General features: G+C 55.5%; 1 protein-coding gene across 9 annotated transcripts in view; it reads left to right on the top strand.

The window, feature by feature from the left end:
• Positions 1–21,869, top strand: part of TRPM2 (transient receptor potential cation channel subfamily M member 2) — a 60,538-nt gene that overhangs the window by 5,733 nt on the left and 32,936 nt on the right. For 8 of the 9 annotated variants that reach the window (XM_077119147.1, XM_077119144.1, XM_077119149.1 and 5 more), the window contains 10 exons: positions 4,180–4,348; positions 5,255–5,435; positions 6,738–6,904; positions 12,226–12,406; positions 13,857–13,918; positions 14,819–15,019; positions 15,867–15,969; positions 18,584–18,705; positions 18,791–19,144; positions 20,849–20,986. In XM_077119147.1, the coding sequence (XP_076975262.1) occupies positions 4,180–4,348; positions 5,255–5,435; positions 6,738–6,904; positions 12,226–12,406; positions 13,857–13,918; positions 14,819–15,019; positions 15,867–15,969; positions 18,584–18,705; positions 18,791–19,144; positions 20,849–20,986 (1,678 nt within the window). The remainder of the gene's footprint in view (positions 1–4,179; positions 4,349–5,254; positions 5,436–6,737; positions 6,905–12,225; positions 12,407–13,856; positions 13,919–14,818; positions 15,020–15,866; positions 15,970–18,583; positions 18,706–18,790; positions 19,145–20,848; positions 20,987–21,869) is intronic. The other variant, XM_077119148.1, reaches the window with a different exon arrangement.

The raw sequence follows: 21,869 nt of genomic DNA on the forward strand, positions 1-21,869 counted from the left end.
GCTGCTGGGCCGTGGTGCCTGGACTCAAACCCAGCGCTGGACCCCGTACCACATGACCCTAGAATATCTCTTTCTCCTGGAACAGAGTCATAGAGTCAAGGAACTGGGAGGGATCCTTGGGACGGTCTGTGGTTTCTGCCACTCCACTGAAGAGAATGCCGAGGTCCATAGGGGACCCCTGACCAGCCCCAGGGCCCTGCCTTGAGGTTGTAGCCTCTCCTCCCTACTGTGCCTTCTGCACAGGTATGGCCACCACAGCCACCTCCAAGCACAGCAGCAGGCCCTGGGTCTCTTACCTGCTGATCAGGGGGCCAGGGCTCCCCACGGGGACCGCCTTGTGGTGGGGGAGTCCGAGGGACGCTATGAGGAAAGAGCAGGTCCTTCCTTGTCCTCAGGAACCCCAGAGCCTCCTGGGCGGGGTTGCTCCCCTTGGTGCTGGGTGCCTCCTTGGGCCCAGACAGAGTGCTGACTCAGTGTCACTTGGAATGGGCAGCTGCCCAGTCTGCCCTCTCTTCCTGCCCAGGACGAGTTTTCTCAGGGCCATCGTTACCTGCCCCAGCGGAACCCCCCAGTCCCTCCTAGTCAACCCCAACCTGCTGCTCCAGCTGCGTTTGTGTCCCTCCACTCCAGCCACACCTTGCTCCGTGCCAAGCCACAAATGTGCCATGTTCTTCCCACCCCTTTCTCTTCCCTTGCCAGCCGGGGAATTCCTCCTTAGCCTTCAAGGTCCATTGCAGATGCTGCCTCTTCCAGGAGGCCCACCTTGATCATACACTCTGCAGGGAAGTGGCCTTTCCCTCCCGCCACGCTCTGCATTTTTCCCTGTTATTTCATTTGCCAATTGTGTTGGCATCCTCTGCTTTGCATTTATCTTTCCTGCTAGCTGCCAACTCTTCGGGAGTGGGGGGCCGGGTGGGTGGGGTGGAAAAGGGGTGGGAGTGCTGCCCTGGGTCGCCCCACAGGAGGGGAGGGAGGCTGGGCCTTCACCAGCACCCACCCAACCCCCAGGAGGAGATGCCCCCTGCGCGTGGCAGGTTCTAGCACAGCACCCAGCATCGGCCCGCCCCGCTCTCCCAAACATGCCCCCTTGCGGGCCTTTAGGCCTCCCCTCGCCCAGCCACGGGCTCGATACCCTCTCCCTTATGGCCCCCACCCCACAGCTAAGCCGACATGGGCCCCGGTGACCCCCTCTGCCTTGCCTGGCACGGCCTTACCTGTTTCTGCCACTGGCACCTCACCCAGCGCTTTCCCCATATTTATACTGTCTGCCTTTTGAGCTTGAGAGTGTCGCTTTCTTCCTTGGACGTCCACGTTCTCTGCTGTAAGCAAGGAGACGGAACCGGGTGATTCTGAAGCTCTCCTCGGGTTCAAGGCCCCTTCTAAGACCCAGGTGTCCCCTCTAAGCTGAGAAGAGGGGCCTGAGTGGACAGCGGGTCCCCTGCAGGGGCTGGAGGGGCCGCACTGTTGGTGGACATTGGGCTGCGCTTCGGGAGCAGCGTCGCGGGAGGCTGGGGGCTGTCTGTGGCCTCTCTGCGCTGCCTGATGGGGTAGGGGCGTGCACCCCTTGCGGGACGGTGCTGGAAGGAGAGGAAAGGGCCATGCTTACAGGGCAGACCGGGAGCGCCGGGCTATGTTGGCGAGCTCTGGTTCTCGCCCTGGCATCCGACTGCCCAGTGCTGGACCTGCTGTGTCCCCCGACGGTGCCCAAGGCTCCTGCAGGCTAGCGAGCCTGGGCCCCGCCGCAGGGGCTGTGCTTTGATTTGTCCTGGCTGGGGGCCCCCCACAGGCCTCCTGACCACCGGGCACCACCTCCCCCAGCTCCTAAGTCGGTACCCCAGCGGGGAGGACGCCCTTGTACCCCCAGTTGCCACTGTCCAGGGTCAGGGTGCCGAGGCCGTGTCAGGCCTGCGCAGGTGCAAGGCGGGCCCCCCTCGGCGCTCCCGGCCAGGTTTGGGTTCCTCCCTCCGGGCACCTGCTGAGGCCGAGTGGGCTCCGTCTTGCTGGGGAGAGCAGCGTTTTGCCGAGGATGGCTTTGTCTGTCTAATTTGGGCTCTTCTTGCTCTCAGTTGTCAGGACCTTCTCTTACCGTGCTGTTTCCAGGTTGCTGCCTTTTCTGGAGCCCAGTATGGGATAAAGGGGGCAAAAGAAACCCAGGGAGCTGCTGCTTTGTTATCCCTTGGGCCCCCGGTCCCAAGCCAGTTTGCTGCCTTCTTGCCACCCTCTGGAATCTTCTTGGTCTGTCCAGGGATTTGGCTGTGCTTAGTGGGAGGAAGGGAAACGCACGTCCACTCCGTCTCCCTGCGAGTGGACGCCCCGGTGCCTCACCTTTTCTGGTGCTGTCACTTGTGCGCTTATTGTTCGCGTTCCAGCATTCACGTAACAGGAGATCTGTGTCCAGAAAAAGACAGACGGAACGAAGTATAAGACCATGTCCTTGGAAATTAAAAAAAACCAATAGTGGAAACGAAAACTTTCAGCAGAAGGTTGGAAGATCAGTCCAAGAGGCCCATCAGCCCCACAGGAGCTCTAGAGAAGGAGGTGGACAAAATGCAGGGGAGGAAATGATGAACATCCGCAAAACCATGCACACCTGTCCCCAGAGCACAAGGGCAGTGTCTAGATTAAAGCACCTACTGCGTGCCCAGAGAAATGAATGTCAGACCACAAGGGGCACCCTTACAAAATTTTAGAAACCCCGGGATAAAGAGATTCTAAAGTCTTGTAGAAAGAAGAAAACAAAACCCAAACCGAGGAGGCCACACGCGAGCGCTGCAGACACCGCAGCCTTCGACTTTCCCCGGGCAGTGCTCGCAGCAAGCTGGGCGGCCCAGCAGTGCCAGGCGCTCAGGGGAGAAGGTCGCCGACCTGGAGCCCACGTGCAGCCAAACTGTCAGCCCCCGAGAGGGTGGGGTACACGTGCAGAGGCGGAGGGGGCGCTCTCAGCCCTGCGCCCCCAGGGATCCTTCCTCGGGGAAGGCAGGCGCCGGGCTTGGCGGTGACTCCCTCTGGGGGGCCGGCCGGGGAGGGCAGGGGCGGCTCTCTCTCTTGCCCAGCCTTCGGGTTGTGTCGGGCATTGGTTCTGTAAAAGCTCCGGAGGAAGAGAATGAACCTAGTGAGCCTAGACCCCCCCCCCGCCCCCCACCGCTGCCCCTTGGCGCTTGGTGGCCGAGTCTGTACTGCCTCCTGAGGCTCTGCGAGCTGCAGCTCGCACACGCTGTCTGTCTGTCTGCATCACACACGCTGTGTGTCTGTCTGCGTCAAACATGCTGTCTGTCTGTCTGCATCGCACCTGCTGTCTGCATCGCACCCGCTGTCTGTCTGTCTGTATCGCACACACTGCATCGCACATGCTGTCTGTCTGCATCGCACACGCTGTCTGTCTGTCTGCATCACACATGCTGTCTGCATCGCACCCGCTGTCTGTGTCCCCCCCGTGCCCTCTGCTGCCCCCTCGAGGACGCTGGCACTTTGCACCTCATGCTGGGCGCCGGGGGCCGTTCGCCTCAAGGGTGACCTGTTGGCTCGCGGAGTGGGGCGCCCGGTGGCTCTGGGCTGGGTCAGCCCCGCCCTGGGCTCTCAGGGGCCTCGGGCAGAGACCTAGGCTGCTCTGCCCCCGGTGTCCCCATCTGTGCGGCTGCTGTGGCTGCAGCACATTTCTTAGGGGGCATAGGAGGGATTAAGTGGGGTATGGGTGAGTGCCAGAGCATGCCTGGCTTGAGGGGAGCCCCATGGTGGGGTTGGTGGGGGCCCCACAGCCTTCGAAGAGCTCAGGGGACTCATTCTGGAAGTCTTACTCTCTAATCCACCCCCCACTACCCCCAAATTAGAGATGAGGCACGTGGGGCCCAGAGGGAGGAAATGACTTGTTCGGAGACGGAGCTGGACCCAGCAGCGGCTCCCGGAACTCTGGGGGCCGTGGAGCTCACTGGGGCCCAGGGCTGTACCCTTGTCCTCTCCCCTCGCACCTGGGGCCAGTTGTCCAAGACAGGTGGGTGCTGTGGGTACCCCCGCTCGGGCCCAGGGCTACCGCCCTCCACGTGGTACCAGGGGCCGCCCCGCATCTCCTTTCCAGTCTGAAGGTCGGCGTTGAGCCCAGGGACCTGGCGTGAGGTGTCTTGTGTCCCCTGGCGCCTGCCTGGACCCTGCTGCCTGGTGCAGCTGACTGCGGTGTCTTCCCAGGAAGGTGGTGTGCGAGTGCGGCTACACGCGCGAGCAGCACCTGGAGGAGGCCACCAGGCCACAGGCCTTCCAAGGCGAGGGGTGGGACCCCAAGAAGCATGTCCAGGAGATGCCGACGGACGCCTTCGGTGACATCATCTTCACAGGCTTGAGCCAGAGAGTGGTAAAGGTGGGTCTCCGTCACCCAGAGGCTCTTACCTGTGGGCTCGGCCCCCCCTGGGGCTCCAGGGGTCCACGTACACATGGGGGCTCCACAGGTACACACGGGCCCCGCGGGTAGATGCGGTGGTCTCACAGTGGCATGTGGTAGCCGGGCTCCTCTGGGTATGCAGAGCCTCTGATGCCAAGGGACCAAAGTGGGGTGGGGACCCCACTTTGCCATCCGAGCCAGGGCTGTCGGTAAAGCAGGGGTCTGAGCCTTGCGAGCAGACTCCAGACAGCGTTTCGTTGGGGCATTGAATATCCCAGCGGCCTGGGAGGCGAGTGGGCAGTGGGGGAGACACAGAGGCCCCAGGCTCAGGCGCTGGGTGCACGTGGCTGGCTTGAGGAAGGGGAGAGCAGCCAATCTGGGTCAGTCCAGGGAGCAGGAGAGGGAGGAGGGAAGGGAGGAGGGGAGGGAGCAGGAGGGGAGGGAACAGGAGGGGAGGGAGGAGGGAGGGAGGAGGGGAGGGAGGAGGGGAGGGAGGAGGGGAGGGAGCAGGACAGGGGCCGCCTGGCAGGGCCTTTGCTGGAGCTGGGAGGAACTGGGGGGCTGGGGGGGCAGGGGGGAGCCGGGCTTAGGGCCAGGTGCCCGTTCTCCCAGGGCAGGGCCCCCTCTGGGCTCTACTCCCTCCCCCACCGCTGCTGCTTGGGGATCCTCTCTTTTTGTTGTTGCTTCGGGGCCCCCCCGCCGGGGGTCTGTGGGCCCAGGGCGGCCTGTCCTGTCCTGTCAGTCCTCTTCCCCGGGGCTCTGGCCGGGGTGGCCTCTCCTGTCCCCTGCCCAGGCGGGCAGCCTTGTGGCTTGTGGCCTGAGCCCACGTCGGCTGTGGTGGCCGCCCCCCCCCGACGCAGCGCCCCTCCCCCGGCTCCCCCACAGTATGCCCGAGTGTCCCAGGACACGCACCCCAGGGTCCTCTACCATCTCCTGACCCGGCACTGGGGCCTGGACGCCCCCAACCTCCTGATCTCGGTGACCGGGGGCGCCAAGAACTTCCACATGAAACCGCGGCTGCGGAGCGTCTTCCGGAGGGGCCTGGCCACGGTGGCCCAGACCACAGGTCAGCGGTGGCCGGGGAGGGGGCCGTGGCCGGGGTGCTGGGGGCGGGGCGCCCATGGGGGGCCTGGGGAGCCTCCAGCCCGGTGGGGAGGTGGGGACAAGCCCGCCCCACATCCCGCAGCCTCTCTGCTGCTGCTTTTTTTTTTTTTATTAATTAAAGAAAAAAAAGAAATTAACCCAACATTTAGAAATCATTCCATTCTACATATGCAATCAGTAATTCTTAACATCATCACATAGATGCATGATCATCATTTCTTAGTATATTTGCATCGATTTAGGAAAAGAACTAGCAAAACAACAGAAAAAGATATAGAATGTTAATATAGAGAAAAAATAAAAATAATAATAATAGTAAAAAAAAAAGAAAGGGAAAAAGAAAAAAAAGACAAACAAACAGACAGACCAAAAAAAAACTTATAGCTCAGATGCAGCTTCATTCAGTGTTTTAACATGATTTTGTGTTTTAAATGTTTTTGAAAAACATTTTCATAGACAAATCTTCACACACAAACAGTCCACACGGGATGTACAGTCGGCAACTCACAGCGTCATCACAGAGCCGTGTTCATCGCTGTGATCATTTTTAGAACATTTGCATCACTCCAGAAAAAGAAATAAAAAAGAAAAAAGGAAAAACTCAAACATCCTATACCCCTTACCCATCCCTCTCATTGGCCACTAGTGTTTCCATCTACCCAATGTATTTTACCCATTATGCCCCCCTGTTATTTATTTTTATCCACATTTTTTTACTCATCTGTCCACACCCTGAATAAAGGGAACATCAGACACAAGGTTTCCACAATCACACAGTCACGTTGTAAAAGCTGTATAGTTTATACAATCATCTTCAAGAATCAAGGCTACTGGAAACAGTTCAGGTTTCTCTCCAGCCACTGCAATGCACTGTAAACTAAAAAGGGATATCTATGGAATGTGTAAGAACAATCTCCGGGATAACTTCTCAACTGTGCTTCAATCTTTCAGCCACTGAAACTATTTTGTCCCATTTCTCTCTTCCTCCTTTGGTCAGAAGGCTGAACCCTGTGATGCCGGGGTCAGCCTCATCCCAGGGCCGTTGTGGGGGTGTGTGCTGGGGACAGGGAACCGCAGCTCCCACCCTCGGGGCTCAAGGACAGGTCGCGCCTGCTGCGATGGAGGAGTTCAGGGACGCCTCGGGAGCTGCGTGGGGCCCTGCGTGGCCTCCCGGGTGCCAGCGCCCCAGTGCTCTGCCCAGGCCGGGGGCGAGGCTCGCTAAGCGCAGGGGCGTGCCTCAGGACCAGTCCCGCGTCCCCTGCAGGCGCCTGGATCATCTCGGGGGGCTCCCACACCGGAGTGATGAAGCAGGTGGGGGAGGCCGTGCGCGACTTCAGCCTGGGCAGCAGTGATCACGAGAGGGACGTCGTCGCCGTGGGCATCGCCACGTGGGGCGCCATCCACAACCGGGGCAGCCTCGTCCAGCCTGCAGTGAGTGCGGGGGGTGGTGAGGGCAGCCGGGCCGGGGCTCACGGGGGAGCGTGTCGTGGCCCCAGCCACCTCATGGGCCCCCAGCATCCGGGACAAAGGGCTCCTGGGCTGGACTCCGGCCCCCACCTCAGGGCTGCGGGGTGGGGCCCTAGGAAGTCACCTGGGGGCCATTGCCGGCTTGGGGCGCAGCCTCAGGGCCGCTCTGACGAGAAGGGACAAGAGGGGAGCAAAGGGACTTGGCCAAGACCTGTGGACAAGGAGACCCCAAAGCCGCGGCTTTGATTTCACTTCGTATGGAGGCGAGACTCAATGACATAAAACTGGCCATTTTAGAGCATACAATTTTGGGGCATTTCATACAATCCCATGCTGGGCAGCCATCGCCTCAGGAGAGTTCCCAAGCCTCCGCACCTCCAGGAGAGTCTCTGTACCCCCATACCCCGTACCCCTATACCCCCGTATCCCCATACCCCGTAGCCTGTACCCCCGTACCCCATACCCCGTACCCTATACCCCTGTACCCTGTACCCCCGTACCCCCATACCCTGTACCCCCGTACCCTGTACCCCCGTACTTGACAGGCATTCTCCCTGCCTTTTCTCTCTGGATTTCCCAACTGTGGGCCTCCCACCTACAGGAACATGCAATGGGGGACCCTCTGTGAGTGGCTTCTGTCCCCCCGTTTCCCACCGCGTTGCGTGGGCCCCTCTTCGCCTCTTCTCGAGCTGGGTGACTGTGTTAGGTCCCTGCGCCGTCCGGGTGGGCGATGGGCTCTCGTGGACAGAGCCGTGCCGTGCGTGCCCGCGTTGGTTGGGATGCCGTCGGGGGCGGGATTGCGAGTCACGTACGGATGGACTTGTGAGGAACCACCGGACGGGTCTCCGCGCTGGCTGCTCATTTAGTCCCGCCAGCAGGATGGTGAGGGTTCCGCTCTCCACATTCTCACCTCTTATTTCTGTGTTTATTGTATGTAGCCTTCCCAAGGGGTGTGAAGCGCTGTCTTTTCATGTGCTTGTTGGCCATTCGTGTCTTTTCGTTGGAGAAATGTCTATTCGGACCCTTGCCCATTGGTAATTGGGTTGCCCGCCCTTTCCGTTGTTGAGTTGTGAGAGTTCTTTAGATAGGATAGGAACAATATATATAAGGAATGTAGGACGTGCAAATAATTTTCCCACTCTGTTTTTTTTCACTTTCTTGATTGTATCCTTTGAAGCACAAAAGTGTTGTATTTTGATGACCTCCACATTATCCTTTTGCTGCTTGTGGTTTTGACATCATATCTAAGAATGCTTTGCCAAATATGAGGTCATGCAGATTTATTCCTGTTTTCTTGTAAGGGTTTTCTAGTTTTAACTCTTACGTAAAGGTCTTTGATCCATTTTAAATTAATTTTTGGGGATGGGGTGAAGGAAGGGCCCAGCTTCCTCTGCATGTGACTCTCCGGTTGTCTCAGCCCAGCTCGTGGCAGAGGAGAGTCTTTCCTGCCGAGTGGTTTTAGCACCCTTCTCCCGAATCAGCTCATCTTAGACACGTGCTTTAATTCTGGTCTTTCCGCTCTGTCCCCCTGGCCTGGCTGTCTGTCTTTCTGTTTCGATTACTGTGGCTTTGTAGTGAGTTTTGAAATTGGGACGTTTGGGTCCTCCAACCCGGTTCTTCGTTTTCAGCACTGTTTTGGCTGTGATGGGTCCCTTGCGATGCCAGATGGATTTTCACATGGTCTTGTCAGTTTACTAAGAAGGCTGGCGGGCTTGGGGTGGGGAGCACATTGGATGTCTGTATCGGTTTGGGCAATATCGTCATCTTCACAAGGTGGAGATGGGCTTCTAATCCGTGAACGTGGGCTGTCTTTCCTTTTATTTAGAACTTTATTTTCTTCCTACAGTGTTTTGCAGTTTTCAAAGTGTGAGTTTTGCACTGCTTCTGTCAAACTTGTTCCTAAGTACTTGATTCTTTCGGATGCCATTGTCAGTGAAACTCTTTCCTTAATTCATTTTTGGATTGTTCATTGCTAACGTAGAGAAATACAATTAATTTTTGTATATTGATCTTGTATCCTGCAACCTTGTTGAACTTCTTTATTAGTAATAATTTTTAGTGGATTTCATGGAACTTTTTATATATGAGGGCATGCCATGTGCAAATAGAGATGGTTTTACTTCTTCCTTTCACCTCTAGATGCCTTTTACTTCTTGTTCTTGCCTCATCTCCCTGGTGAGAACTTCAGCACAATGTTGAACAGAAGTGGCAAGAGCAAACTTCTCCATCTGGTTCCTGATCTTAGGGGAAAGCACCCAATCTCCCGGATTGGCTTTGGGTTATCATAAATGCCAAGTGGAGGAAGTTCCCTCCTGTTTCTGTTAGTTTTTTTTTTTTTTTTTTTTATCATGAAAGGGTGTTGGATTTTGTCAGACACCTTTTCTCCTTCTATTGAGATGATCATGTGATTTTTGTTTTTTATTCTAGTGATAGAATGTATTACCGTAATTGTTTGGATATGAAACAAACTAATCTTGCATTCCTGGGGTAAACACTTGGTGTTTAATTCTTCACATATGTTGCTGGATTTGGTTTGCTAATATTTTGTTGAAGATTTTTGCATCCTCATATCCATAAGAAATATTGTTCTATAGTTTACTTGTGTGGCTTTGTCTGGTTTTGGTATTAGGGCACTACTGGCCTCATAGAATAAGTCAGAAAGTACTCCCCCTCCTCTGTTTTTTAGAACAGTTTGATAAATATTGGCTTTAATTATTCTTTAAATGTTTGGTAGAATTCACCAGTGAAGCCATCTGGTTCTGGGCTCTTTTTTGTTGGGAGGTTTTTGATGATTGATTCAATCTCTTTACTTATTATTCGTCTGTTGAGGATTTCTCTTTCTTCTTGAGTTAGTTTAGGTAATTTGTGTGTTTTTAGGAATTTTTCCATTTTTTTAGGTTATCTAATTTGTTGGCATAAAACCGTTCATAGTATTCTCTTACAATCATTGTAATATCTGTAAGATTGATACTATTGTCCCTAATTTCATATCTGAGTTTAGTAATTTGAGCTGCTTTTCTTTTTTTCTTAGTCAGTCTAGTAAAGGTTTATCATTTAATCTTTTTTTTTAGGCCCAGTGTTTATTTATATAAACAGTAAGGCTTAAGACAAAAATACAAACAAAAGATATAAGTTGACTGAATAAAAACTAGTTAAACTTTTTAAAGATCCAACTTTTGATTTTGTTGATTCTCTCTATAGTTTTTCTGTGCTTTATTTCATTTATCTCTCCTCTGATCTTCATTATTTCCTTCCTTCGGTTAGTTTTGGGATTATTTTGGTTTTCTTTTTCTAATTCTTTAACAGCTAAAGTTAGGTAACTGATTTGAGATCTCTCTTCTTGTTTACAGATACAAATTTCCTTTTAAGCACTGCTTTTGTTGTATCCCACAAGTTTTGGTATGGTGGTGGTGATTTTGTTTTTTTTTTCACTTTCATTCATCTCAAAGTTATGTCCTCATCTTTCTGGTAATTTCCTTCTCAGCCTATTGATTGCTTAATAGTGTGTTGCTTAATTTCCACATATTTGTGAATTTCCCTTTTGTTACTGATTTCTAGTTTCATTCCATTGTGGTCAGATGAGATAGTTTGTAACGATTTCAGTCATTTCAAATTTGTGGATCTTGTTCGTGGCCTGACATATAGTCCATCCTGGAGAACGTTTCCTGTGCGCTAGAGAAGAGCGTGCATTCTGCTGTGTTTGGGAGGAGAGTTCTATAGATGTCTGTCAGCTCTAGCTGGTTTACATTTTTGCTCAAATCTTGTTTCTTTATTGATCTTCTGTCTAGTTTTGTTTTTTAAAATGGGATATTGAAGTCTCTAACTATTTACAGAACTGTTTCTCCCTTCAGTTGTGCTAATTTTTGCTTCTTATAATCTGGGCTGTGTGGTTAGGTGAATATATGTTTATAATTTTTATCTTCTTGATGAATTGACCCTTTTATCAACATATAATATCCTTTGACTCTTCCAACAATTTTAAACTTAAATTCTTTTTCATCTCATGTTAGTGTAGCTACCCCAGCTCTTTTGGTTACTATTTGCATGAAATATCTTTTCCCACACTTTTAATCTCTTTGTGTCTTTGGATTTAAAGTGAGCCTCTTATAGAAGGCATATAGTTGGAAAGCTCAAGCTTTTAACTCTTTCATTCTGAGGTCTCTTCCAGCTTAGGACTATCATGATACTGTAATTTCAGATAATTAATCCCTCGGTGAGCTTGTCTCTTAAGAATGACGGTAGAGCACTCCTGTGTCTCTCTTTACGGGCTGCAGCAGTGAGAAGCAATTGCTTCAATGTGGTGGCGTGCATTGGAAAAGATAATTCGAGTCTTTCAATAAATATTTTTAAGGACATATTATATTTGACACAATGGACACATGTGTTACTATTTCACAAAGTCAGGAACATTTGTTGAAAACACTGGCCTGTGCCACACCGAGGAGGTTTTCTTGTGCTGCCCCATGGGTGATGAGTAATGGACAGACTCCCTCCCCTGCCCTGAAGAGGCAGTGGCCTGTTCGTTTCCCAGAGGAGGAGCCGCTTTGGAATGGTGATTCTTTGTAGTCACAAATACCAGCAACAGACACAGCGAGGCCCTGCCTGGCTGCTGCCTGGTCTTAGCCTTCCTTTCATGCCGGGCTGGACGGTTCTATCCTGGACCCTCATTTCACTTAGTGGAAGACCGAGGCCAAGAGAGGAAGGACGACTTCCAAGTCCCCATTCCAAAGACCTTCCTGTCCACACACGTCCATCCTCGATGGACACCAGAAAGGGGCAGCCCCTGAAGGCACGCGTAGAGCGTCCTTCATCTCTGCACACGATTTCCTCCACTCCTGTGGCTGCTGTGGCAAGTGACCCCAAACCTGGTGGCTGGAAGCAACAGAAGTAAACTCTCTCATGGTTCTGAAGGCCAGAAATCCAAAACCAGTTTCCGTTGACCCACGTCAAGTTGTTGGCAGGGCCACTGTCCCTTCAGAGACTCTAGGGGAGAGGCTGTGCCTGCCTCTTCCGGCTCCTGGCAGCTGGTGGGCCTCAGTGGTCACACTGCCTTCTCTGAGTGCTTGTGTCAAGTCTCCTATAAGGACACTCGTGGAGGCACTTGGGGCCCATCAGATGGTCAGGCTCACCACCCTCCCCCCGCCAAGGTCCTTCATCACATCTGCCAAGACCCTGTTTCCAGATGAGGTCACACTTCCAAGTTGCAGGAACTAGGAGCTGACCTCTTCCAGCCGACCTGGGATTTCCCACCTGCCTGTCCTGCCTCTTCTCCTCCCCTAACCCAGGGCAGCTTCCCGGCCAAGTATGTCCTGGACGAGGAGGGCCAAGGGGTACTCACCTGCCTGGACAGCAACCACTCCCACTTCCTCCTCGTGGACGATGGCACCCACGGCCGCTACGAGGCTGAGATCCCCCTGAGAACCAAGCTGGAGAAGTTCATAGCAGAGCAGACGAAGGAAAAGGGAGGTGAGCGGTGGTGCCTCCGGACCGGGGCTGGGGCGCAGTGGGCGGTGCCCGCATCGGGAGTGCTGGGGCGCAGTCCCAAGTGCCTGCGCCTCTCACCACGGGCTCTTCACCCCTCGCTGCGGGGGATCTTCCCAGCACTGTGAGGCCAGTGGAGGGAGGGTCAGGGTGGGTCCACGGTGCTTCTGCTTGCTCCCAGGGGACACTCACTCTTAGGTCAATCACTTGAAGCCGCGGTCTCAGGTTCCGAGATCCGAATGCATCAAGCTCGGGACTTGACGTCTTTTCCTTGTAGATGGACTGGGGTGCATTCAAGGGCTCGTAGCAGGCTGGACACTCAGGATTTTGCACTTGCTGGGAGGAGGGGTGAAAAGGAGACCTGAGGTCACGGTGTGGGGAGGCTCCCATCCCTAATTTGGGTTCCCTGGGGCTCCTCGGGGCCTGTGGTCTCGAACTTTGGGGGGCGTCCGAATCACTGTACGCTGTCGAGGTGCAGACTGGGCTGCCCCGAGCCTCTGACCCCACAGATGTGTGACTGCTCCGCTGGGGAGTGAGTGGCTGAAGACGGTGGGGACTTGGTGTGATGTCTGAAGTCTTAGCAAGCTCCCCTCGCTTCAGGGTGGGCCGGGGACTTCAGGGGCCGACGGAGTGGAGAGGAGAGGACAGACTTCCCCGACAGGCAGGCACCGTGCATGGTGGGGTTCACTCCCAGGCTGGGGCGTTCTTGGAGGCCTGCCCAGATTTTTGTTTTTAATTTTTTTTTTTTTTAATTTAAGAAAACAAACAATACACTTAGAACCACCAACAATGGATATCTTAGCTTAACCATAGGCATAGCCAAAGTATCCACATAATTATTGCAAAGCCTGTGCTCGCATAGCCAGCTCCATTAACCAATTTAAAACTAAGGCAACTAGGAAAAAATGTACATATTTGGACAGCAAAGTTGTTAAATTCTGAGCATCGAAAAGCAGTCTAGACACCGCCCAATCAGCTGTCAAAACTGCGCATGTTCTCAAAACATCAAGTAGAAAGTTCTTACAGACCTCTGCACTGCTACAGTAATGACCTGTGCTACTAAATGTTCTGCCCAGATTGTGAGGAGCCACGAAAAGCATTGCAGATAATGAGAGCAGCTGGTGCTGTGTAGGAGGTAGAGATGCAGACGGAGGTGGGGGTGGGGGTGGGGTTCTGGGGTGTCATCCTGATCATCCAAAGCCCTCCTGCTCCCCGGAATGCCACAGGGTGGGACATGGACAGGAGAGGCTGATGACCAGGTGCTCTCGAAGTTGCTGTGATTTATATGGAATAAATAAATCGCCTGCAAACTGGAGTGCCGCCTTGAAAGCCTTGCGACTCATCTCCCAGCGTGGCCGGGACGGCCATCGAGTGTCACTAAGGTGGGGGATCTGCACTGCACTCCCCTCATTCAGGGCTCCTTGCTTTGCCCTAGGGATGGCCATCAAGATCCCCCTCGTGTGCGTGGTGCTGGAGGGTGGTCCCGGCACCCTGAATGTGAGTACGGGCCGGGGGGTCCCAGCAAGCACCCCACGGGTCACTGCAGGATGGCCTGAGCTAGTCCCTGGGGGATGGAGAAAGGAGAGCTGCCCCCGGGCATGATTTGGGGGGAAGCCCGAGGCCCCTTGCTCCCACCAGCAGCAATGTGGCGACTTCCAGAACTGCCCCGATGACGTCCCAGGAGGGTCCCCAAGGGCAGCCCTGCCCCTCCCGACCTAAGGCTGGCCGCCTCATTCCTGCTGTGGGAAGTGGGCTGGTGGCACAGCCTGCGACCTGGGCCAGAAGCCCCACGTTTGTCACTGGCACTGACGTCCCTGTGCTCGTCCCATGAGCCTGCGGTACCTGGGCTGGTGGGAACCCCAGAGCCTCTGTGCGCCCCTGCACGCCCGACCCCTGCTCGGCCCTTCACGTGGCGGGAGGCCGCCCCGAGCTGCGCACCAGCCGGCGTCCTGGGGTCCCGCGTCCCATCTCAGCCCCGAGCCTGCCCCCCACTGCGAGGACGGCTCATCCCATGTGATGGGTGGAAGCGGCGCCGGTCGCTGTCACCGCGGTGCCATCAGCCTGCCAGCGTCCTCGCACTGCGCAGTGTGGTTAGGGCGAGACTGCACCCTAACTCGGGGAGCGCCCATTGTAGAAAGTGTCAGGGAGGTGGGGGTTTGGGGTGAGGATTTGGGGGTGGGGCCTGGGGGTGAGGGTTTGGGGTCAGGGGCTCAGGGTGAGGATTTCGGGGTGAGGATTGGGGGATCAGGGTGAGAGGGTGAGGGTGAGGGGAGGGGGTTGGCAGGGGTGGGGGTTCGAGGGCAGAATAGGGGTGAGAACTGGGAGATGAGGATTTGGGGTGGGTATGCAGGGCTGAGTCTTGGGGACGAGTGGGCAGCTCACCCCCCCCGCCCACAGACCATCTACAATGCCATCGCCCACGGCACGCCGTGCCTTATCATGGAGGGCTCAGGCCGCGTGGCGGACGTCATTGCCCAGGTGTCTAGCCTGCCCGTGTCCGACATCACCATCTCCCTGATTCAGAAGAAGCTGGGCGTGTTCTTCCAGGGAACGTTTGAGGCCTTCACGGAGAGCAGGATCGTCGAGTGGACCAAGAAGGTGAGCCTTGGGCCATGCAGGAGGCCGGCCCCCGTGGTCGGTGGGCAGCACGCAGGGCCGGGAGCTGGGTGGGCATGCAGGTCGTTTGCAGGGGGCGGGGGCTCTGGGCCTGGGCAGGGTGGTGGAGAGGGTCGGGGAGGGTTGGGGGCGGGGGGAGGGTTCGTTTGGAGGTGGGGAGGGTTAGCCCCAGTTGCACGTGCAGCCAGCCCCCTGCCAGCCGCCTCTCTGAGAGCACTTGGGGGTCGGCCTCGAGGAGCAAGGGGCTCACCGTGGGGCTCAGGCATCAGGAGAGGGTCTTAGGGACCCTGCTGTGGCATCTGGGCTCCAGCTGGATGCCTGGGAGTCTCAGGAAGCAGGGGCTGCGTTGGGTTGGGTGGGGGGCCGTTCTGTGAGCGGCTGTCCCGCGGGGGGATCGATGAGAGATATGGGTGACAGAGGTACAGACAGATAAATGGGTGGCTGTGTGGTTACACAGGCAGGCAGGTGGGCAGGTAAGTGTGTAGAGAAGTAGAGAGGAAGGCAGGATGAGAGACGACCTGAGCGCAGGCCAAGACCAGGATGGGGAGCATTGCCCAAGGTGACGCGCTGGGCACTCAGCAGACCCGAGTCCTGGCGCTTGGCGGCTTCCCTGCAGCGCACTCACAGACGTGCTGTTGTTGGGACTGAGGGACCTTCACTGTCTTCAGATGGGGGCAGCAGGGGGGTGGTGAGTGGTGGCCCCACTGCACGGAGCGGCCAGGACGGGTGCCGGGGACCCGGCTAGACCCACCCCTCGTTTTCTGTGTCCTCTGGGGCAGCGGGAGCTCACCTGCTCCCACCTGCCTCACCTGCGGGGGCTGCGTTGCAGATCCAGGACATCGTGCGGAGGCGCCAGCTGCTGACCGTCTTCCGGGAAGGCAGGGACGGGCAGCACCACATGGACGTGGCCATCCTGCAGGCCTTACTGAAAGGTGAGGGCTGGGGAACGGGGGGCGGGGGGGGGCAGCTGCTCTGAACAGAGGAAGGTGCCAGAACGTGGTGCTCAGTCCAGGTCTGGGGGTGCCACCCCTTGTGCTCCCCGTCTGAAAGAAGGTGGGGGTAGGCTGCGCGGGCCGCAGGGGAGCTGCCCTTCGCCTGCTGTTGGGGTCACAAGCTCCTTTCCCCACACTCGTATTGGAAATGCTGTCCTGGGCACGGCTACTCCTCCCGCTTGGCTGCGGGCAACGATGGGGCTGCACCTGCAGCTTCGGGACGCCCACCCTCCCCCGAGCCAGGGGCACGGCCAGGATGGTGGGGCCCTGCAGGGGCGAGCAGCCCCCAGGCCGGCCGTGGGCTACACATGTCCGCACCCCGAGGCCAGGCCTTCCCGGGCCCCTGGGCTGAGACCTCCTTACCCGGGAGGAGGTTGAGCCCTGCAGGCCCCTCTCCATGCAGCTCAGTGCCTCCCTCTTGAGCCGCCTTCCCCGTCCCGGGGCCACACAGTGTTGGGTGCCTCCGGCCGGGGCCTCCAGCGCTGAGAGGGTCACACAGAGGGGCCACTCCACGGGAGAAGGCGGACCTGGCGGGGCAGCGGGAGTGTCCTGTAAGTGGGCCTCTAGCGTGTGCCATGAAAGGCTCCGCTGTTACTTTCACTTGGGCTCGTTGCCGGCCAGCTCGGCCCTCTGCGCTCTGCAGGGCTCACGAAGTCCGGAGCACCTGGCCACGCGGCAGGTGAGGGGTGCCGCTTGCAGGCACAGCGCCCGGGGCAGGCGGCAGGTCCTGAGGGTGCTCAGTGCTTTCCTGTTGCCTCGAAGGTCGAGAGCAAGCGAAGCTAATTTACAGTGATGAAACAGCGGTGACTTCTGGGGGTGGGCACTGGCTGGGGAGGGTCCGGGGGGTGCCCTGCGATGTGGGGAGCACTCTGTACTTCCGTGTTGGAGGTGCCCTGCAGGTGTAGATGGACGCGAAAATTCAGCAAGCTACACTTTTAGGATTCGTGCACATTACTCCTCATTGCCAATGTACAAAAGGTTTGCTGGTTCAGCTTCTGTGCTGTGCAAAACAATGTGTGTGATAAGCTTCCCTTGTGCAGGGTGGAAATGGAAGGCTGACAGAGTTCATGAGAGTGATTGAGAGAAAAGGAGAGCACGTTTATTCTGGAAGCGAACATATTTAATAATCGTAACTGGTGGTTTGGGAAAAGGGTGTGGGCCTCTGGAGTTGGGGGAGAGGACTCTTTATTAATATATTTTTTCTAGTGGAAAATAACCCCTTTCAGCATTAACTTGAGGGGTACGTGGGGAGTTCAGTGGTAGAATTCTCGCCTGCCATGGGGGAGACCCGGCTTCGATTTCTGACCCATGCGTTAAAAAAAAACAAACAAATGGTGCTGTGATGATGGGAGTAATGTGCATGAATCCTAAAAGTGTAGCTTGCTGAAGGATGGATAGATGGATGGGTGGATAGATGGATGGATGGATGGACAGATGCATGGATGGACAGATGGATGGACTGATGCATGGACGGACAGATGCATGCATGGATGGATGGATGAATGGATGGATGGATGGATAGATACAGATAGATAGAAGATAGAAATAATCTGTTAAAAATCATCTAGCAGTAGTGTAAAAGGGGTACATTTTACTGTATATAAAGTATGCAGTAGGCTAAGCCTACTTAAAATTAGGCCTAAGAGTCACCCTCAAGAGAACCTCTTTTGTTGCCCAGATATGGCCTCTCTCTCCAGTCAACACAACAAGCAAACTCACCACCCTCCCCCTCTCTGCATGGGACATGACTCCCAGGGGTGTGGACCTTCCTGGCAATGTGGGACAGAAATCCTGGAATGAGCTGGGACTCAGCATCAAGGGATTGAGAAAACCTTCTCGACCAAAAGGGGGAAGACGGAAATGAGACAAAATAAAAGTGTCAATGGCTGAGAGATTCCAAACAGAGTCAAGAGGTTATCCTGGAGGTTATTCTTATGCATTAAGTATATATCACCTTTTTAGTTAAGGTGTAATAGAGAGGCTGGAGGCAACTGCCTGAAAATGTAGAGCTGTGTTCCAGTAGCCATGTTTATTAAAAAAAAATAAATAAAATAAAATAAAATAAATCATCTAGCTGTAATGTAAAAGGGGTACATTTTACTGTATATAAAGTATACCCCTGTCAGGTTAATTTTTTTTGTATGCTGTGTTGTGGGGATCATGTTTCATTCTTTTTCCATCTATCCATCCTTCTGTCTGTCTGTCCATCCATCCATCCATCCATCCATCTACACCTGCATACCCACAAAGCAAGATACAGAGCACTTCCTTGTGCCCCTTTGCAGCCAGCCCTCTTGCAGCCCTGGCTCCAGGCTGTGGCTGACCTGCTCTCTGGCACTGTAGTTTTGGATTTCTCCCAGTGGAAGTGTACCAGGGCTGAGATGAGAAGCGCTTTCCACAGTGTGGGGCTGGGGGAGGTTCTGCAGCCAGGTGCTGCAGCTTCTGAAGATGACTGCGAGGAGAAGGCCAAGGATGGCCCCCGCCACGCATTGACTTTTTCAGACCCAGGGGTGCTGACGGAGAGGCCCCCTGACTTGCCCGCTTTTGCCTGCAGCCTCTCGGGACCACGACCCCTTCGGCCACAGGAACTGGGACCACCAGCTGAAGCTGGCGGTGGCCTGGAACCGCGTGGACATTGCTCGGAGTGAGATCTTCAGTGACGAGCGGCCGTGGAAGGTGAGGGGCGGTCGCCTGGAGCCTGTGGTGGCCAGGGGGCCTGGGGACAGAGCTCACAGCCCCCGCCTGCTCCCTGCCCCGTCAGCCCGCAGATCTGCACCCAGTGATGGCAGCTGCCCTCATCTCCAACAAGCCCGAGTTTGTGAAGCTCTTCCTGGAGAACGGGGTGCAGCTGAAGGAGTTTGTCACCTGGGATGCCCTGCTCTACCTGTATGAGAACCTGGCGCCCTCCTGCCTGTTCCACTGCAAGCTGCAGAAGGTGCTGGCGGAGGAGCCCAAGCGCCTGGCCTCTATGCCCACCGTGCCCCGGCTGCAGATGCACCACGTGGCCCAGGTGCTGCGCCAGCTGCTGGGCGACTTCACGCAGCCTCTCTACCCACAGCCCCGGCACAACGGTCACCCGCACCTTTGGCTGCCCGTGTCGGCCATCAAGCGCAACGTGCGTGTCAGGGAAGCCCCACCATCCTGTGCCACCCCCCTGCTCCCCGCCCTGGGCTGCCCTCTAAATCCTAGGAGCTTTAATTTTATCAAGTCACCGTTAGTTTTTATTAGGAAAAACATATGTTCCCTTTCTATAAAAACTTCAGCACTGCAAAAACTTAGATGGGGAAAATGGTCTCCCCACACCTGTCCCCAGGCCTGCTCACCGGGTGCCAGTGGCCTTTCGGTGTAGCCGGGTCTGCAAAATGCCACCCGAGTCTGTGTGAGACGTACTCAGGCACAGAGGCAGTAAGGGGGGTGTATGCTAGTTTAAGCCCCCCGACAGCAGCCCACTGGTCACTCCTGGTGGGTGTGGTGCTGGCTTCTGCACATATGTTTGTGCTAGGGAAGGATCTGTCTATTTCTGATTCTTTAAGTTTCGATGAAACTGAGCATTAGTGCTGAGTTTGTCAGATGCCTTTAGAGAAGATTAAACTGCTTTTCTTCATGGATCTGTGAATTATTTTAATAGATCACCTGATCATGGATCCTATTTTTATTCCCTTATGAATCTTGACTTGATTGGAGTGTTGCATTTGTTTACTGGGGTGCCGGATTCTGTTGCTGGTATTTTCAGGGGGTTCACATCAGAATGTTTAAGTCTTTGGTTGTACTTTTATTTCGGGGGCTCTATTGGTCAGGTTCTAGTGTCGATTTTATGTTAGCTTGGTAAAAAGCTCTTGGAGGCCTTCCTTCTCTGTCTCCACTCTAGAAGAATTTAACTGGAATTAACATTTCTCCCAAGCGGTATAGATTCCCCTATGAACCCATCGGGGCCTGGGGCTTTTTGTTTGACAGCTCGGATAACTGTCTGAGTTTCTTTCCAGTTTGTTTCTTTCTTTAAGTTCTCCATCTGTTCTAAGATCAGATTTCACTTTTGATTTTGACCTGCTAGAACGTCATGCATTTCACCCAGTCTTTCAATTGTGTCCCATGGTGAGCTGGCCATAAGCTGTGCTACGTTGTGCCTGCCCTTGAGGGAGACGTGGTTGAAGTGTGGTTTATACATCTGAGATTATGCTCTTCTTGATTCCACTGTGGTTATTTAAAATAACATTTCTATAAAGAGGGGCACTCAGGAAGTGCCTTTGCCCACTTAGAGCGAGTGTGAGTGTGTGCAATACCCAGGTTGTGTTTCTTGCCTCTGGGAATCCTTCCTGTGTGTGCCACTCACTGACCGCCCAGGCAGCTGAACCCCAGGCACTCTGTAGATGGTGTGACTGGGGTCAGGGCACGCTCTGCTCACAGGTGACACTGGCTGTCTGCACAGCAGCCATCTTTGCTGCCCCCTCTGTAGGAGATGCTGATGCTGGAGGCTCCTGTGCCCTCAGGAGCACCCAGCTGAGACCCTGGAACAGCCTTGGTGCTAGAATTCTACTTCTTTGCAAAAGCCTTCAATGCCTCAGTAGCCAGAGCCAGGCAACTTCAAGTACCTAGGCACGGCCGTGGGCCTAAGGGGGTGGTGATGGCCTTAGGTGGGCGTTGTTACCTGTGTTTTCAGAGCACTGGTTTAAAATCTCCAATGTGTGCAAGAGCACCTGAGGTGGTGCTGGCAGTGCCAGTGGTGGGGCAGCATCTGGGGAGAGCAGTTCTGGGCAGGTGGGGCCAGGTCCCCCCAGACCTGCAGGGCAGGGTGGGACTCTGACGGTCTGCTGTCCTCCAGGTGCAGGGAATGAGCTTGCAGTCCCTATACAAGCGCTCGCCAGAGCACGCCACCTTCACCATGGACCCAGTCCGGGACCTCCTCATCTGGGCCGTGGTCCAGAACCGCCGGGAGCTGGCGGAGATCATCTGGGCTCAGGTAACAAGGCCGGACTTGCTGCAGGCCATGCAGGCTCGCGGCCCGAGAGCCCAGAGGCTGTAGGCAGCAGGGGCAGGGGCAGGGGCTCACGGCCTCGGCAGGGGCAGTGGGTGTCCCCAGCACCAAGAAGGGCTCAGGTGACAAGTAGTGTTGGGGATAAAGAGCTTCCTTCACTCTGGGCAGGAAAATACCTTGAATTTAAAAAGCCAGTCCCCCCCACACACTCGTCCTGCAGCTGCATCTGGGGCCCAGGCCTGCCTACCAGGCATGGGGTGGGCGCTGCCCTCCACGGTCCCCTGGGTGGGGTGGGGCACCAGGGGCAGGCTGTGGCCAGCCTGTCTGCAGGGCAGCAGTGTCCCGGCCAGAGGGGCTGCGTCCCCTGCCACTGGCCGCTGGACAGTGTCACAGAGTGAACCTGTCATGGGGAGGGGGCAGCACCGAGGGAACGTGCCCTGCCCTGAGGCCCAGCGGGTGCCGACTCAGAACATCTGTGGGTCGGCGAGGCCTACGAGCAACCCCGTTCCTTGAGAAGCCACTTGCTTCACTGTTTTCCTTAAAGTGGGTTCTCCTTTCAAAGGGAATAAAGATTTCTTGTTTTTTTCCCACATGAGGTGCTTTTCTGGTGCCTGCATTTCCAGCTCCCTTTCAGGGGTTGTCCCGGTCCACACTGCCACCCGCGGTGGGGGGGGCAGTCCCCACTCTCTCTGCAGGCCTGAGTGCTTGGGGCCTCTCCTGGGCTGCAGGGTGGGCAGGGCCAGGGCCCCTGCCCTGGCTGTGCTGCCTTCGTCTCCCACGGTCTGCCTGTTCCAGCCCTCCACCCCCCGCCTGGCCCTGCCCCATGCCTGGTTCCATTCTCAGGTCACCCCCACCCCACCCCATGCCC

The sequence above is a fragment of the Tamandua tetradactyla genome, chromosome 10 (genome assembly GCF_023851605.1).
Source record: "Tamandua tetradactyla isolate mTamTet1 chromosome 10, mTamTet1.pri, whole genome shotgun sequence".
NCBI lineage: Eukaryota > Metazoa > Chordata > Mammalia > Pilosa > Myrmecophagidae > Tamandua > Tamandua tetradactyla.